Source organism: Ascochyta rabiei, chromosome 22, assembly GCF_004011695.2.
Source record: "Ascochyta rabiei chromosome 22, complete sequence".
Classification (NCBI taxonomy): domain Eukaryota; kingdom Fungi; phylum Ascomycota; class Dothideomycetes; order Pleosporales; family Didymellaceae; genus Ascochyta; species Ascochyta rabiei.
Genome location: NC_082426.1, coordinates 677,223 through 692,591, shown reverse-complemented (window position 1 = coordinate 692,591; position 15,369 = coordinate 677,223). Strand labels below are relative to the sequence as shown.

Here is a 15,369-nt window from a genome sequence, read left to right as displayed (position 1 = left end):
ATCATCGTATTGCAATGTTGGGACCAGCAACGACAATCTTCAGCTGTGAGGCGCCAAGGGCAGAGCATGTTGCGAGAGGCGATCTCAGCTTCGAGGTGGACAAGGACTTGGCACTGGGCGCAACGTAACGTCGAACGTGCAGCAGGCATCAGCATGGACGGGTGTGCGGCGCGGCGAAGCAAGATACGCGCAGCTGGTGTCGATGAAGGCGGCGCACATGGGCACACAGTGTACCGTGCTGGGCCCTGGTGGTGGTGGTGGTGGTGGTGGTGGTGGTGTGAAGGTGGCTTTGGTTCCTGGAAGAAACGTGGTAGGGCTTCTCTTGTGCACCTTCAGGTCGCCGCTGGTAGTTAGTCAGTCAGTCAGGGCCAGGGTACGAGGTAAGCACTGCCACCTGCCTACTGAGACCCCCAGCCCGCCAAAGTCTCCGAAACATTGCATTTGCTCTTGAGACGTGGAGCCATTCGAGCTCGTTCCCGTCGCCGTCACGTCCAACATCTAGCGTCTAACGCACACTTTCCCTGTACGAGTGGTTCTGGGTGGGCGACACCTGCACATTCCTCGCAGCCCGCAACTACAGCGCCAACGTTGGCCCGCTGTGTTACTATTCCAGGATAGCTTACGCAGCTACGCAGCTCCGCAACCCGCAACCCGCAACCCGCGACGCGCACCACGCAACCACGCAACCACGCAACCACGTCCAGCCTCGCCCGCAACTCGACGCTGCACCCGAGGAACGCCCGCGGAGCCTGGGAGACTCGCATGCGCCTGGACAGCAGCAGAGCTGCGCGGATAGTGCTTCACGCATCTCTCGGCCGCAATGGCCGGCCGGCCTGGAGGTGGACCGCCGTCTCACAACGACAACCTGATCGACTTGGATGAACCGCAGCCGTACTACTCGGGCGCCCGTCCCCCCGTAAACGACGATGACCTCCTCCACCGCTTCGACATCGAAAGCACCGACACTGCGCCGCAAGGCCGGCCGTCCGTCTCCTACGATGACTTTGTCGGTGGAGGCCGACCGACCACGACCACGAACACGAACACGAACACGAACACGTCGAGTCTGCCGGGAGGGCCTGGCGCACCCGTACCCACCGGCCAGGCGCCCTATCTGCAGGCCGGAAGCAGAGCCTACTCGCAGACTTCAGATTTGAACAACTACCAGCGCTACTCCGACGCCGACATACCCATTGAAGATGACGGCCGCTCCACCCAGGGCTACTATGCCGCCGGCAGCGCCTTCGACCCTACGTCGCCTGGCCTGCAGCGAGGCGCTTCCAAGAAGAACCACAACCGGAATAGTATCCTGAGCCTCGGCGGCGGCCTCACTGGTCGAGTCAAAAACATATTTGGAAAGGGCAACGAATACTCGGAGATGGATCTGCCGCTGACCGAGCATGCGGCGCAGCAGGGTCAGTCGAGTGCGAGCGCATACGACGATGGCCACTCCGCCAAGACGAAGAAGCGCACGTCAGGAACCTTCAAGTTTGGATTTGGGAGAGGAGCACCGGACCCATCGACCCTAGGACCCAGGATGATCCAGCTCAACAACCCTCCCGCCAACGCCGCCAACAGATACGTCGACAATCACGTTTCCACCACAAAGTACAACCTCGTCACCTTCCTGCCCAAGTTCCTGTACGAACAGTTCTCCAAATACGCCAATTTGTTTTTCTTGTTCACTGCCGTTTTGCAACAGATACCCGGAATCTCACCTACTTCGAGATACACCACCATTGTCCCGCTGTTCATTGTCTTGCTCGTGTCCGCGGTCAAGGAGTACGTGGAAGACTACAGGCGGAAACAGTCCGACGCACAGTTGAACAACTCGAAGGCGCAGGTGCTGAAGGGTTCATCGTTTGAGGACGCAAAGTGGATCAACGTTGCTGTGGGCGACATTATACGAGTCGAGTCCGAACAGCCTTTCCCTGCTGATCTTGTTCTGCTTGCCTCATCTGAGCCCGAAGGCTTGTGCTACATCGAGACCGCCAACTTAGATGGAGAAACCAACCTCAAAATCAAGCAAGCAATTCCGGAGACAGCTGACTTTGTTAGTCCCTCTGATCTGGGTCGCCTCGGCGGCAAGATTCGATCAGAGCAACCCAACAGCAGCTTGTATACGTACGAAGCCACGTTGACCATCGCAGCTGGAGGGGGCGAAAAGGAGCTGCCCCTGCAGCCTGACCAGCTGTTGTTGCGTGGTGCCACACTCCGTAACACGCAATGGATTCACGGTGTTGTTGTGTTCACGGGTCACGAGACGAAACTTATGAGGAACGCTACCGCAACGCCCATCAAGACAACTGCAGTAGAAAGAATGGTCAACAAGCAGATTCTCATGCTTGTCATTATCCTCGTGGGTCTTAGTATCATCAGCTCCATCGGTGACGTGGTTACACGATCATCTCGAGCGAAGAACCTCGAATACTTGCGACTGGAAGACTTCAATGGCGCAAAGCAGTTCTTCTCCGACCTGCTGACCTACTGGGTCCTGTATTCGAATTTGGTACCCATCTCACTTTTCGTCACGATTGAGATTGTCAAGTACTACACGGGTTCTCTAATAGACTCAGATCTGGATATCTACTACGAACCCACAGATACACCTGCAAACTGTCGAACGTCGTCCCTGGTGGAAGAGCTTGGTCAGATCGAGTACATCTTTTCTGACAAGACCGGTACGCTGACTTGCAACGTGATGGAATTCAAGCAAGCATCCATTGCTGGCATACAGTACGCCGATGAAATCCCTGAAGACAGGAGAGCTACCATGGAGGACGGCGTTGAGGTCGGCATTCATGACTTCAAGCAGCTTGAAAACAACCGCAGGACGCACCGAAACAAGTACATCATCGACCAGTTCCTTACACTGCTCTCGACATGTCACACAGTCATACCTGAGCGAGGTGGAGAAAAGGATGTGATCAAGTACCAAGCTGCCTCTCCCGACGAAGGTGCATTGGTGGAAGGTGCGGTAACGCTAGGGTACAAGTTCACGGCAAGAAAACCGCGAGCTGTCATTATGGAGGTCGATGGTCAAAGGAAGGAGTATGAGCTGTTGGCCGTGTGCGAGTTCAACTCGACAAGAAAGCGCATGTCCACCATCTTCCGCACGCCCGAGGGCAAGATTGTCTGCTACTGCAAGGGCGCAGATACGGTCATCTTAGAACGATTGTCAAAGGACAACAACCCACATGTTGAGACGACGTTGACGCATCTTGAGGAGTACGCTGCTGAAGGTCTTCGAACGCTGTGTCTCGCTATGCGCGAAGTCTCGGAAGCCGAGTACCAAGAATGGTGGCAGATCTACAACACGGCCCAGACCACAGTAAGCGGCAACCGTGCCGAAGAGCTTGACAAGGCCGCTGAGCTCATCGAGCATGATTTCACATTGCTCGGTGCCACCGCTATCGAGGACAAGCTACAAGACGGTGTACCGGACACAATCGCTACTCTGCAATCTGCAGGCATCAAGATTTGGGTCTTGACTGGTGATCGACAAGAGACTGCTATCAACATCGGCATGAGTTGTAAATTGATCAGTGAAGACATGAGTCTGCTCATCATCAACGAAGAGTCAAAGGAAGCGACAAGGGACAACATCGCTAAGAAGTACAACGCCATCATGAGCCAGGGACAGGGAGGTGCGGAAATGGACGTCTTGGCTCTGGTCATCGACGGAAAGTCACTCACCTATGCATTGGAACGCGACCTCGAGAAGCAATTCTTGGACCTGGCTGTCAGGTGCAAGGCTCTCATCTGCTGCCGTGTCTCTCCGCTCCAAAAAGCCCTCGTCGTCAAGCTTGTGAAGCGCCATCTGAAAGCCATCCTGCTAGCCATTGGTGATGGTGCGAACGATGTGTCTATGATCCAAGCCGCTCACGTTGGCGTCGGTATCAGTGGTATGGAAGGTCTCCAGGCAGCTCGAAGTGCAGATATCTCGATCGGTCAGTTCCGCTACCTGCGCAAGCTGCTCCTTGTCCACGGCGCCTGGAGCTACCAGCGAGTCAGCAAGGTCATCCTCTATTCTTTTTACAAGAACATTGCCATGTTCATGACACAGTTCTGGTACGCCTTCCAAAACGCCTTCTCGGGACAGATCATCTACGAATCCTGGACCCTCACCTTCTACAACGTCTTCTTCACGGCCGCGCCGCCCTTCGTCCTCGGAATCTTCGACCAGTTCATCAGCGCTCGCCTACTCGACCGCTACCCACAGCTCTACCGTCTTAGTCAGTCAGGTGTCTTCTTCAAGATGCACTCGTTCTGGTCGTGGGTCGCAAATGGCTTTTACCACTCTCTTATCCTCTACTTCGGTTCCCAAGCCATCATCCTCTGGGACTGGCCACAGTGGGACGGCCGAAACGCCGGTCATTGGACATGGGGTGCCGCGTCGTATACCGCCAACTTGGCCACGGTGCTTCTCAAAGCCGGCCTCATCACCAACATCTGGACCAAGTACACATTCCTTGCCATCCCGGGGTCGTTCGTTCTCTGGTTCATTCTCATGCCGATTTACGCGACTGTAGCGCCCATGGTCAATATCTCGACCGAATACGTTGGTGTCATTGAACGCTTGTTTCCGGACCCGAGGTTCTGGGCTATGGTCCTGGTGCTGCCACCGCTCTGTCTGATCAGAGACTTTGCATGGAAGTACGCTAAGCGCATGTACTTTCCGCAGAGCTACCATCACGTGCAGGAGATCCAGAAGTACAACATCCAGGATTACCGACCAAGGTACGTCACCCAGAAGACCCTGTTGGCAGGAACTGAAAACTAACGTTGGAGCAGGATGGAGCAATTCCAAAAAGCCATTCGCAAGGTCCGACAAGTCCAGCGCATGCGCAAGCAGCGCGGTTACGCCTTCTCACAAACAGATGAGAGTCAAGCGAGAGTTCTGCAGGCGTACGACACCACACAGCAGCGAGGACGGTACGGCGAGATGGCGAGTTCGCGAAAGTAGTTGTTTCTGTGGTTTCGGCGTTGCGTTGCGTTGCAATACGACACGATGGCATGACTTGTTTTGGGCCTGCTTAGCGCCGTTGTTTCGAAGGTAGAGTGCGACAGAGAGCGAGAGAGAGAGCGACAAAAAAAAACATATATATATGGTCGGTGTAGTATGTTATGTAGGTAGTAGCTTCGCCCAAGCAAGAAAGAGTTTTGGTTGGTCAGCGTTTGTGTCTCCTTCCCCGCCTTCTGACATTCCCGACCATGGGCCAATAGCGAGCAAAGCTCAACGTCGACTGCCCTTGCGCGCTCGAGGTTGCAGTGTGTGTCCGTCGAGACTACGTTGCCTGTTCTCACGGAAGACTGGTGCTGGCGTGTCGTGGTCCGCGTCCGTGCTGGAGACTGTCCGCGCTGGAGATTGCAGTGCCAAATCGTCAGTAGACCAGATTGCCGCGCAGACGGGGGTTTGCAGTGTGAGAAGACCTCAGCGGAGGGTCTGGTGTCTGTGGTCTAGGTAGCGTGGCAAAGAGGGGGTGATGTTTGAACTGTTGGTTTCCAGCTGTACACAGCCTACAGCCCTCTCGTTCAACTATACAGCTAGACTTGCTTCGCTTCCCCTCTCTCTTCCCATGACACTCTACTTCTTGCCCTTGCCCTTCTTCTTCGCCTTCCCTTGGTCCTTCTTAACGCCAGCATCGGCCTTCTTCTCCTCTGCGACCGGCCCGCCCTGGGTGAGTCCCTCGGCCCTCTTCTTCCCTTTCTTGCCCTTTGGACGGTAGTACGTGCGATCGCGCATCGGCAGCCATCTCTCGGCGTCGATCTTCTTGTTCGGATCGAAGTCCTTGGGCATGCGTGCCTTGCGTAACCGCTTCGATCGCGGTGCAATGGTTTTTGTGGGTGCGGTGCTGCGCTTGCGGGCCTCGGCGGCGAGGTTTGTAGTTGTGAGGGTGCCGACGGGGACACCTGCGGACTCAAGAGCAGCGGCATCGATGTCAGCGACCAGGCGATTGGCTTCAGGGAGGTAGGCAAGAAGGTCTGCGGGGATAGCGGAGGGGTCGTAGATGCTTTGCGCGGCGATTAGTCCGGCAATGGCGGCGCGGTCTTCATCGTCCTGCTCGTGAAGACTTTGAAAGATGGCACCAGCTGCCTTTGCGTTTTCGGGGCTGTGGGTGTCAAGAAGTGCGGTGCCGGCTGCAACCATAAGGGACTTGGAGGGGGCCTCTGTCTTGGACTTGTGCGGCTTTCTCCAGTACTCTGCTGCTTTCGCGAGTTCAGACTTTGCTGCCCCCGGACGCCCTTGCTGTGCGTATAGCGAAACAAGCGAGGCGATCAGGCCAGGTGCAAATCGCACATCGAGGTCGGATGCAGAGCCGCTCTGCTCAAGACGCCTGAAAAACGATTCCAGAAGGTGAGTGGCCGCGGCATAGTTGTTGGTAATGATGTAGAGATGCGCAATTGTCAGGATCAGGCCGACGTCGTTGGGCCTCTTCTCCAACAAGGGTAGGATCTCCTTCAGAGCTGCCTTCTCAGTTTCGGCGTTGCGTGTGTGAGCGGCGGCATTGATGACACCGGCCATGTTGACGGCTGGCGATAGAGATGGGGCTGACGATGCTGCAATAACCTTCTCAGTGGTCGATGCAACACCGGCATTCTTCTGCGATAGGAGCGAAATAACGTATTCGTCCTGTTGAAGGATGTTTGCTTGGAACGAAAAGTGCTGGTTCGTAACGGGCGGTTTCGGCGATGAGTGAAACAGACGGTGTGACAGGTATGGGTTCGAGTGCTCTTTCGATGCGGCGATGCTGTTGACTTGTGCGATGTAGCGGACGGACAGATCCTTGATGCTGCATGTTGTTAGTCTTGAAGCCGGAAGTAAAGCTGCTGTCTGCACTCACTCGGCAAATGGAATGGTGGTAGCCAGCTGTTCTGCCTCGTCAAGCTTGCCCATCTGTGTCAGCACGAAGACCTGCTGCACAGTAATGGGCAGGATCTCGGCCTTCTTCTCCTCTTCACTGAAGTCTGACACGGCGTTGCACAGGTCCTTGGCCCTCTTCAGGCACACCTCTCCCTGCGCCAGTTCGCCTCTCGAGATGCTTCCACATGCCGCGTTGAATGCTGTCTCGAACGCCTCAAGATCTTCCCTGGTGGGCTTCTTCTTTTGCGCCAGCTCGCCTTGGCCCGTCCACTCCAATTGAGCGTCCACGGCTCCCGAGTTAATGTTGATGTCGAAGGCTTCGTGTTCGACGTGGTGGTTTGCGAGCTCCTTGTAGACCTTTGCTGCTTGTGCGAAGTTCTCTGACCGGTATGCCTGCGCCTGTTAGCCGCGGAAGCACGATATGGCGTTGAGAGCACCTACAGCCTGGGCAAGGATGTGCTGTGTCTTTCGGTCTGAAGTGTTCGATCCTGAGCTCTGTGCGATCTGTACAGCTTTTGCCGCGTCTCCAGTCTTGTACAGCGTGTATGCGTACTCGAATTGCGCCTTCTGCTGCAGCTCCTTCACGTCGTCGAAAACCTTAAGTGCGCCCTCAAAGTCGTCTAGATGCAGCAGCGCAACCGCTTTCGCGTGCTGAGCATCTACATTGCTCTTGTTCTTCTTGATCTCGGCGTTGGCGGCTCGTAGGGTTTCTTCGTGATCCTCAATAGAAGCTTGCGCCAGAAGTGCTGATAGTGATTTCGCCATTGTGATATCGTCGATTATCTGGCTTCCATCGGCGACGCGATTGTATGTGCAGCAGAGGTGTAGTGGCGTTGGTGGGGGTAGATGCGGAGGTTCAAGTGTAGCACGCGGGGAGATGAGGTGGGATCGCCTAGCTGTCACTTTGATGTGGCTTGTGCGCACGAGCGTTGAGTTGCGAATGTCTACGAAGGTATACGTATTTTGTTGGTACAATAGTGTGTCTATTGAAGCGCAATTTCGTGTTGCGAAGTGAAAAAAAGATTCTTCAGGGTTCCTTCCTTGAGACCATAGATGTCTTCCCTCTTTATTTTTGATATCCAACGCCTTAACATGCGGTACAGCATCTCTCGAAATCACCAGTAAGCCACAACGCCAACGCTATGCAATAAACGAATCAAACGTCTTCAAACTCATCCTCTTCGCTCTCCTCACCACCGTTGCCATTAGAGTCGGCCGGTGTCGCCACATTGGACGGTGTAGGCGCAGCAGATGTCTCGACTTTGACGCGCTTGGCACCGGGAAGCTCACTCGGCGTACCAACGGCCACGTCCTCGAATTCATCATCGTCGTCGTCTTCGTCTTCGTCATCGTCTTCTTCTTGCTCTTTCTTGCGGCGTTCAGCCTCGATCTGAGCAAACACATCGTCAAGGTTCTGCGTCGTGGTAATGCCATCGGCCTGCTCTGTCTTGATAGTAGTTCCGCTCGCGCCGTTGCTCTCCTGCTTGACACCAGAAACAGTCCCGCCGGTATCCTTGATGACGGTAGACTCCGTGTGCCAGGACGGTAGCTGGTTTTGTGAAGCAATCTTCTCCTGGCGGGCCCTATCCGCAGCTTGCTGCTTCTCGTTCTCCTCTGCAGTCGAGGCGATCTGGACGTTGATCTTCTCGCGCTCTGCAGCAAGACCCTTGACAGCAGTAGGCCTTGTGTAGTTCATATCCACAACCTCCAGCTTGGTACCCGGATCGATGATTTTGTCGCGAGGTAGTTCGATCTTGGTGTCGACCGCATCTTTGCCTTCAATCAACGGAATCTTCAGCTCGTCGATAATCTTCATCATATCAAGCAGTGGTTTGAAATGCTTGTTGAATCTCGCAGGGGTGTCATCGGCGTCGTGCTGGTTGCCCTCATCAATCTCGTCCAGAGGGAAGCTGCACTTCATGCACAAGAACCCTGATGCTCGACCCATGGGATCGGCGTTGTCGAGCACGTCCATCATAGTGTATTGAGACTTGCAACGCTTACAAGAAAGCTCTGCTTTCTCTGTTGTGGGCTTTGCGTCCTTGTTGATCCGCTCATGCATCTTGTGAATGCGGTATTTGGTCGAGTCGATGGCACGGCGATAATCGATGTAGTACCATTCGCGGTTTGAGAGTTTTGTTGCACCGTCACGCTTGACTTGCTCGGTGTAGCTGTGTCTGTCAGCACTGCACGGCCAACTTTACCTCTCCAGACCCCACATACGTTGTGCACAAGCCTGCTTCCTTCAGCCTACCCACCAGCTTGCCGACGTATTTCGAGTTCTTGCCCGCGTCGAGAATCAAGACCATGTCTGACACATGCAAAGCGCCGTGGTAGCAGAGGGCATCCAGAATGACAATGTGCTCAGTCTCGTAGAACATGCGAACGACCATCTTGACGAGCTGTTTCGCCGTCTCCAAAGGATCCTTTCCCATGATGGCGGTGGCTCGGACGATTTACGCTTGATGGCAGCTAGGAATACAATATTCTCGAGATGAGGGTGCAGAGAAGGCTTCTATCTGCATGCGCCGGACTCGATCGCTGCTTACGGTGGCGCAGGCGGGCCTTTGTCTACCTTGTGGCGCTCTATTAGTTCTCTGTCCACCGGTTTATAGCTGTCCGCGCGCGAGTGGACGGGACAGTGTGGTGGAGTCGAAGACTGGGCGCTGAGCAGTCGAGGCGGCGATGATAGAAGCGGTACCGCGGGCGGTGAGCGCGTCCATCGTACCTGCCGCGCCAAGTGCCATGGTTCGAGAAATTCCATGGGCAAGCTTCCCCACATTTACCTGCAGCTGCAGCTTTTCCCTTTCCCATGCTCCTCATTTCCACGAGCAGACCTCTTTCACGCAGGCCCCAGTTCTCACAATGGCTGATAGCGGCTCGTCAAATCGCGACGGCAAGCGCAAATGGGACGGCGGCGGCGACCGCAGGCGAGGCCGCGGAGGTGGCAGCATGCAGCACGGCAGCCGTCCGAATAAGAAGAGAAATATGGGCCGTAAGGAGCACGCGTAGGTCCGCCTGCCCCTGACCAATACGTTTCTCTAACTAAGCAAGCAACGAGCAATTAGATAGGCGAGGCCGCAATGCAGAGCAGCAGGCGCGCAATAAGGAAGCGCAAGACAAGGGCGAGAACGACAAGCCAGCGCTCCCTTCAGCTTTCCCTGCTGAAGAGGTCGCGGCCGAGGAGCGCAGGCCGAAGCGCAAAGTAGCCGTCATGGTTGGCTATTCGGGCACTGGCTACAAGGGCATGCAAATCGACAACAAGCAAAAGACCATTGAGGGCGATCTCTTCAAGGCGTTTGTCGCTGCCGGCGCGATATCGAAAGCGAACGCCGACGACCCAAAGAAGTCCGCACTTGTGCGCTGCGCACGTACCGACAAGGGTGTCCACGCTGCCGGCAACGTCATTTCCTTGAAGCTGATCATCGAGGACGATGATATTGTGGAGAAGATCAACGCCAACCTCTCCGAACAGATTCGAGTATGGGGCATTCAGCGGACCGTAGGGTCGTTCAGCTGCTACCAAGCCTGCGACTCACGATGGTACGAGTACCTCATCCCGACACATTCATTCCTCCCGCCGCACCCATCGAGCTACCTAGGCAAGAAGCTGGTCGAGGAAGCAGAGAAGGCGGGCGACGTTGAAGGGTACAAGAAGAGGCAGGCTGAGGTGGCAGACTTCTGGTCGGAGGTCGAGGAGAAGTCCATCAAACCTATCCTGGCCACACTGGATGATTCGATAAAGCCGCTCGTAGAAGAGGCTCTGTACATTGCTGATTCTACCGACGCGCCCGAGGACACGGACCCTGTCATCGAGGCTTCAATCGACGAGGCGCTGAAAGATGCCAAGGACGCTGAAGCCGCGAAAGCCTCAAGCGAAGAAGCTGCTGCCGAAACTGCAAAGTCAGACGCCGACGAAGCCATGCAAGTCGACGATGCCAAGGAGGCGGTTGAAAAGATTGAGGCTCAGCATCCCACCACAACTTTTGATGACCAGACCGACGGTTCTATCCCGCTCCCCTCCGGCATCGTGAATAAGCCCGCTCTTGAAGAAGCAGTCAAAGCATTAAAGAAAGCCATCATGGACGCCAAACGTTCGTACCGTATCAGTCCGGAGCGCCAGGAGCGCGTCCAAGAAGCGCTGAACAACTACCTCGGAACCCGACGCTATCACAACTACACGGTACAGAAGAAATTCACCGACTCGTCGGCAAAGCGGTACATCAAGTCGTTCAAGGTGGCCCCGAAGCCCATCATCATCAACAACACCGAATGGCTGAGCTTGAAGGTGCACGGGCAGAGTTTCATGATGCACCAGATCCGCAAGATGGTGGGCATGGCCGCCCTGACCGTCCGCTGCGGCACAAATCCCAACATCATGCTTGAGAGCTTCGAGAACAACGTGGTGCGCATACCGAAAGCGCCTGGGCTTGGTCTGCTGCTCGAGCGGCCTGTGTTCGACAGCTACAACGACAAGATGGCCAAGGCGCACGGGCGCGAGAAGATTGATTTCGCAAACTACGACGACAAGATTCAGGAATTCAAGGAGCGCGAGATTTATCAGCGTATCTTCCGCGAGGAGGCCCAGGGGAACCAGTACGTCTCACTTCTCACTTCTCACTTCTCACTTCTCACTTCTCACTTCTCACTTCTCACTTCTCACTTCTCACTTCTCACTTCTCACTTCTCACTTCTCACTTCCAACAAAACGGACATCCCAAGAATTGCATGGCTGACCACGTTGCAGGTTCAATACCTTCTTCACGCACCTCGACAACTACAAGGACACGACGTTCCTGTATCTGACGTCGGGCGGGATTCAAGCGACCAAGGAGGGCCGCAAGAACAAGTCGACACAGCCCAAGTTCGAGCAGGACTCGGATAATGAGTACGCAAGTGACAACTAAAGGGAATAGACGAATGTTCATCGTGCCGTTCAGTGCAAGATGATACCCATTTCGGAATTTGGAAGGCCTGCTGTATTGTGCACCCGTGATGGAGAAGAAAAGGAAGAAGAAGGGGAAGAAGGAGGAGAAAGAGAAGATGAAGATGATGGTGATATGTAATTGAAACCCTATCCTCGCGTGGCACACTCGGGCCCAAAAACCGTAGAATTACACATATGCAAACTCTTCTCGCTCGCTAGTCTCCCCAACCACTGCCAATCACTCGAAAATCTATGATGTCCTGGCAACGGGCTTCTTCTCGGCGCCCATGTCGTGCTCGGTGTAGTAGAAGTTCTCTTCGGGGACACGGCCACGGAGGAACTCGGGCTCAGAGCCGCGGACGTAGATGTCCTCGAACAGAACCTTGCCAGTGGCTTCGGGGACGGGCATCTTCTCGGCCTCGGCGACCTCGGCGTCGACGTCGGAGCGCGCCTGCTTGTCGAGCGACTTGAGCTCCTCCTCGGTGGTGACGCCCCAGTCGAGCAGCTTCTGCTTGAGGCCGGCGATGGGGTCCTGGGTGCTGCGCATGCGCTGGATCTCCTCACGTGTCTGCGGAGTGTCAGTTGGTGTGTAGGAACATGGGTTGAAAAGTGCCAGCTTACGCGGTAGGTGGTTCCGGGGTCGGACATGGAGTGACCTCCGTAACGGTAGGTGACGTATTCGTAGACGAGGGGACCCTTGCCGGCGGCGCAGTACTCCTTTCCGTACTTGACGGCGGCCTTGACGGCGAGGACGTCCATGCCGTTGATCTTCAGGCCGGGGATGTATTGTCCACGCTTGTAGTAGTCGGTGATGGCGGACGAACGGTTGGCGGCGGTACCCATGCCATACTTGTTGTTCTCGCAGCCGAAGATGATGGGCAGCTTCCACAAGCTGGCCATGTTGTAGGCCTCGAAGACCTGGCCCTGGTTGGAGGCGCCGTCGCCGTAGAGGGCGAGGGTGACGTTCTTCTTGTTCTCGTACTGGCAAGCGAAGGCGATACCAGCGCCAACGGGGACCTGGGCACCGACGATACCGTTTCCTCCGTAGAAGCCGGGGGAGAACATGTGCATGGAGCCACCCTTTCCGTAGGCAATACCCTCCCTCCGGCCGAGCAGCTCGCCGATGATGGACTTGACGGTGCCGCCGCGCATCAGGGCGAAGCCGTGGCAGCGGTAGGCGGTGATGAGGTGGTCGGCGCGCTCAATGGCGTGCTCGATACCGACGGCGACGGCCTCCTGGCCGGTGGAGAGATGGCAGAAACCGCGGATCTTCTTCTCCTTGTAGAGCCTGTCGGCGGCCATTTCCATGCGGCTGTGCGGCGTGTCAGAGGGAGCAATGGCAGGGGCGGGGGCGGGGGAATCTACCGGACAGCGACCATGTCGTAGTACATCTGCTTCAGCTCCTTCTTGGTCGTCTCGAGCGTGTAAGGCGGGGGGTCGAGCTCGTACGTCTCAAAGGCCTCGTCGGAGAGGCGGACCTCGAAGGGCTGGTCATCCGACTGCGGTGCGTCAGCCATCACTGCGCCATCTTGGCGGCGCCCACGGGCAGCGGGCCAGCAGCGCGCACGGCGGGTCTCCTACCTCGGGCACCTGGTCGCGCTCGGCGTGCGACGAGGCGGCATCGGTGGTCACGAATCTGCTGAAGGCCGGGCGCGCGGCGGGAGCGACGAAGCGCTGGCGGAGCGGCGAGGCGATGCTCCTCCTGATGGACCTGGAAAGCATGGTGGCGCCGGCGGGGGGTGACTGGCGGGGGTGGTGACGGGGTGGACGGCGGGAGGGAGAGGAGGCCGCGAAAGATTTGGACTTCGGTTGAGCTGTTTCTCACGTCCTCCGACTCCGCGCTAGGCTCCACCCAACAGACGCCCTGGCAGCCAACAACAGCAGCCATTGTGCACTGCGCCCATCCCTCATGCACGCATGCAAACATGCACATCACGCCTCACTGCAAGCCGCACCCAACACACGTGCTTTCGTGCTTTCGTGCTTCCAACGTGCATGGTTTTGCGAGACAACCTCCACTATCATACAAGGTACATGTTCCGTGTTCTCCCGGCCTACGCCGCTGCCGCCTCCTGCTTGTCCTGCCCAGACTGCCTGGCAAAGAACTCCTTCTGCGCCAGACACCTCTCGCTCGTACACCCAGGGCACCTCAGAATCATCTGAGGGCTGCATGCCTCGCCGCTGTGCAAGTGCGACTTGGCCAGGTCTGCGAGCGCCTTGATGAAGGTAGGGCTACCGTTCAGGCTGTCGACGCGCTTGACGCCTTCGTGTCCTTCGGCGTCCTCGCCAATCACCTCCTGGTCCAGTTCGTACAGCGTTTCAATGTGGTCGCTGGTGAATGCAATCGGGATCAGGCACATGTCTGTCTGGCCCTTCTTCATCAGGTTCTTGACCGTGTCCGACGTCTGCGCGCCGAGCCAGGGCTGCGGCCCCACCTGCGACTGCCACACCAGACGGTACTTGTACTTCATGCCCAGTCGCTGCATGACCGCGTACACGGTCGCTGCGACTTCGGCTGGGTACGGGTCGCCACGGTTGACCACCGACATGGGCAGACTGTGCGCTGAGAAGAGCAAGATGACGTTGTCCCTTCGCTCAGCTGGGTACTCGAGCAGCTTCTTCTCAATGTGCTCGGCGAAAGCCTCGACGAGACCAGGGTGTGCCGGCCAGCGGTCAATGACACTCCAGTTGATTGCGCCCTTCTCCTCGACCTCTCCAGTGCCCCGCTTGCCTTCCAGTCTGGTCCTCCACTTCCACAGCTCGTTGAGCGATGATCCTGTCGTGGAGCACGAGTACTGCGGGTACTGAGTGAAGGCAACAGCTCGGCCACCGTTGCCACCGCCGAAACCGTCCGCCAGCAGCTGCTTGTACATGTCCTCCGTCAGGGGGTCTGCGTAGCGGAAGGCGACATAGGGCTTATGGGGGGCCGTGTCTGGCGACGTTTGGTCGAGGATCTTGCACATCTCTGCGGCTTGGTGCTCCGACCACTTCCTGATGGGCGAACCTCCACCAATCTCGGCATACTGCTTCTGGATCTTGGGCGTCCGTCGTCGCGCGATCAGAGGCCCAATGTAGTTTTGGAGGCGGCCGAGGGGGATGAGGTCAGCATCGGCCTGCGCCTGTCAGCTTAGTCTTGCATCATGACGCTTACAACACATACGAATAGCCGACTCAGGAAGCTGCCCACTTCGTCTGTGGTCGATGGCCCGCCCATGTTCATGAAGACCATGGCAGTGCCCTTCTTCGAGCCGGTGCTCTGCGTGACGGGGGCGACAGTCGCATTGCCTCTCCTCCATTGCGCGCTGTATGCCGAGAGAGCAGGTGTGGCGGTCGCCGTCCGTGTAGCTCGCCCCGTAGCTCGCCCCGCGGCGCGCATCAAAGGTGTGCGCAGAGCCATTGGAATGTGTGTGAAGGAGGAGAAGGGTACCTTGGCCGAGCGAGTGTATGAGAAGAGCAGCCGTGGCCAGACAGCCCATGTGAATAATAGCGCTCGAGTCGAAGCCTAGCCAATCATGGCCCACCGAATGTGCAGACATGACGATCGAGCGTGCGGATCGCAGCCGCCGGCGAAGCTGCG

At 56.6% G+C, this 15,369-nt stretch overlaps 6 protein-coding genes across 7 annotated transcripts, besides 9 other annotated features; 2 read left to right on the top strand and 4 right to left on the bottom strand.

Moving 5' to 3' along the window:
- Positions 1 to 246: 246 nt before the first annotated feature.
- Positions 247 to 278: a tandem repeat.
- A 359-nt stretch (positions 279 to 637) lies between these two features.
- Positions 638 to 696: a tandem repeat.
- A 124-nt stretch (positions 697 to 820) lies between these two features.
- On the top strand, positions 821 to 4,966 carry EKO05_0011446 (P-type phospholipid transporter; the record flags this gene model as incomplete). Its single annotated transcript, XM_038944330.1, has 2 exons — positions 821 to 4,740; positions 4,795 to 4,966. The coding sequence occupies 2 exons, from the start codon at positions 821 to 823 to the stop codon at positions 4,964 to 4,966; spliced, it is 4,092 nt and encodes a 1,363-aa protein (XP_038792630.1).
- Positions 1,027 to 1,060: a tandem repeat.
- A 92-nt stretch (positions 4,967 to 5,058) lies between the features above and the next one.
- Positions 5,059 to 5,089: a tandem repeat.
- Positions 5,090 to 5,587: 498 nt separating this feature from the next.
- On the bottom strand, positions 5,588 to 7,630 carry EKO05_0011445 (Signal recognition particle subunit SRP72; the record flags this gene model as incomplete). The annotated part of the gene is made up of 3 exons (XM_038944297.1): positions 5,588 to 6,794; positions 6,846 to 7,258; positions 7,307 to 7,630. The coding sequence occupies 3 exons, from the start codon at positions 7,628 to 7,630 to the stop codon at positions 5,588 to 5,590; spliced, it is 1,944 nt and encodes a 647-aa protein (XP_038792629.1).
- Positions 7,631 to 8,021: 391 nt separating this feature from the next.
- EKO05_0011444 (uncharacterized protein) lies at positions 8,022 to 9,300 on the bottom strand (the record flags this gene model as incomplete). Its single annotated transcript, XM_038944460.1, has 2 exons — positions 8,022 to 9,036; positions 9,089 to 9,300. 2 exons carry the CDS (start codon positions 9,298 to 9,300, stop codon positions 8,022 to 8,024), a joined length of 1,227 nt encoding a protein of 408 aa, XP_038792628.1.
- Positions 8,174 to 8,237: a tandem repeat.
- Positions 9,301 to 9,677: 377 nt separating the features above from the next.
- EKO05_0011443 (uncharacterized protein) lies at positions 9,678 to 11,772 on the top strand (the record flags this gene model as incomplete). 2 transcript variants are annotated; one of them, XM_059637995.1, is made up of 3 exons in its annotated part: positions 9,678 to 9,873; positions 9,934 to 11,461; positions 11,613 to 11,772. In XM_059637995.1, 3 exons carry the CDS (start codon positions 9,678 to 9,680, stop codon positions 11,770 to 11,772), a joined length of 1,884 nt encoding a protein of 627 aa, XP_059493978.1. The 2 variants fall into 2 exon arrangements, with proteins under 2 accessions (XP_059493978.1, XP_038792627.1); XM_038944434.2 differs by having other exon boundaries at positions 9,920 to 11,461.
- Positions 9,778 to 9,817: a tandem repeat.
- Positions 11,467 to 11,566: a tandem repeat.
- An 87-nt stretch (positions 11,773 to 11,859) lies between the features above and the next one.
- Positions 11,860 to 11,924: a tandem repeat.
- Positions 11,925 to 12,042: 118 nt separating this feature from the next.
- EKO05_0011442 (Pyruvate dehydrogenase (acetyl-transferring)) lies at positions 12,043 to 13,514 on the bottom strand (the record flags this gene model as incomplete). Its single annotated transcript, XM_038944375.1, has 4 exons — positions 12,043 to 12,360; positions 12,414 to 13,104; positions 13,158 to 13,291; positions 13,374 to 13,514. 4 exons carry the CDS (start codon positions 13,512 to 13,514, stop codon positions 12,043 to 12,045), a joined length of 1,284 nt encoding a protein of 427 aa, XP_038792626.1.
- Positions 12,184 to 12,236: a tandem repeat.
- Positions 13,515 to 13,846: 332 nt separating the features above from the next.
- EKO05_0011441 (uncharacterized protein) lies at positions 13,847 to 15,189 on the bottom strand (the record flags this gene model as incomplete). Its single annotated transcript, XM_038944429.1, has 2 exons — positions 13,847 to 14,905; positions 14,953 to 15,189. The coding sequence occupies 2 exons, from the start codon at positions 15,187 to 15,189 to the stop codon at positions 13,847 to 13,849; spliced, it is 1,296 nt and encodes a 431-aa protein (XP_038792625.1).
- Between the last annotated feature and the right edge of the window lie 180 nt (positions 15,190 to 15,369).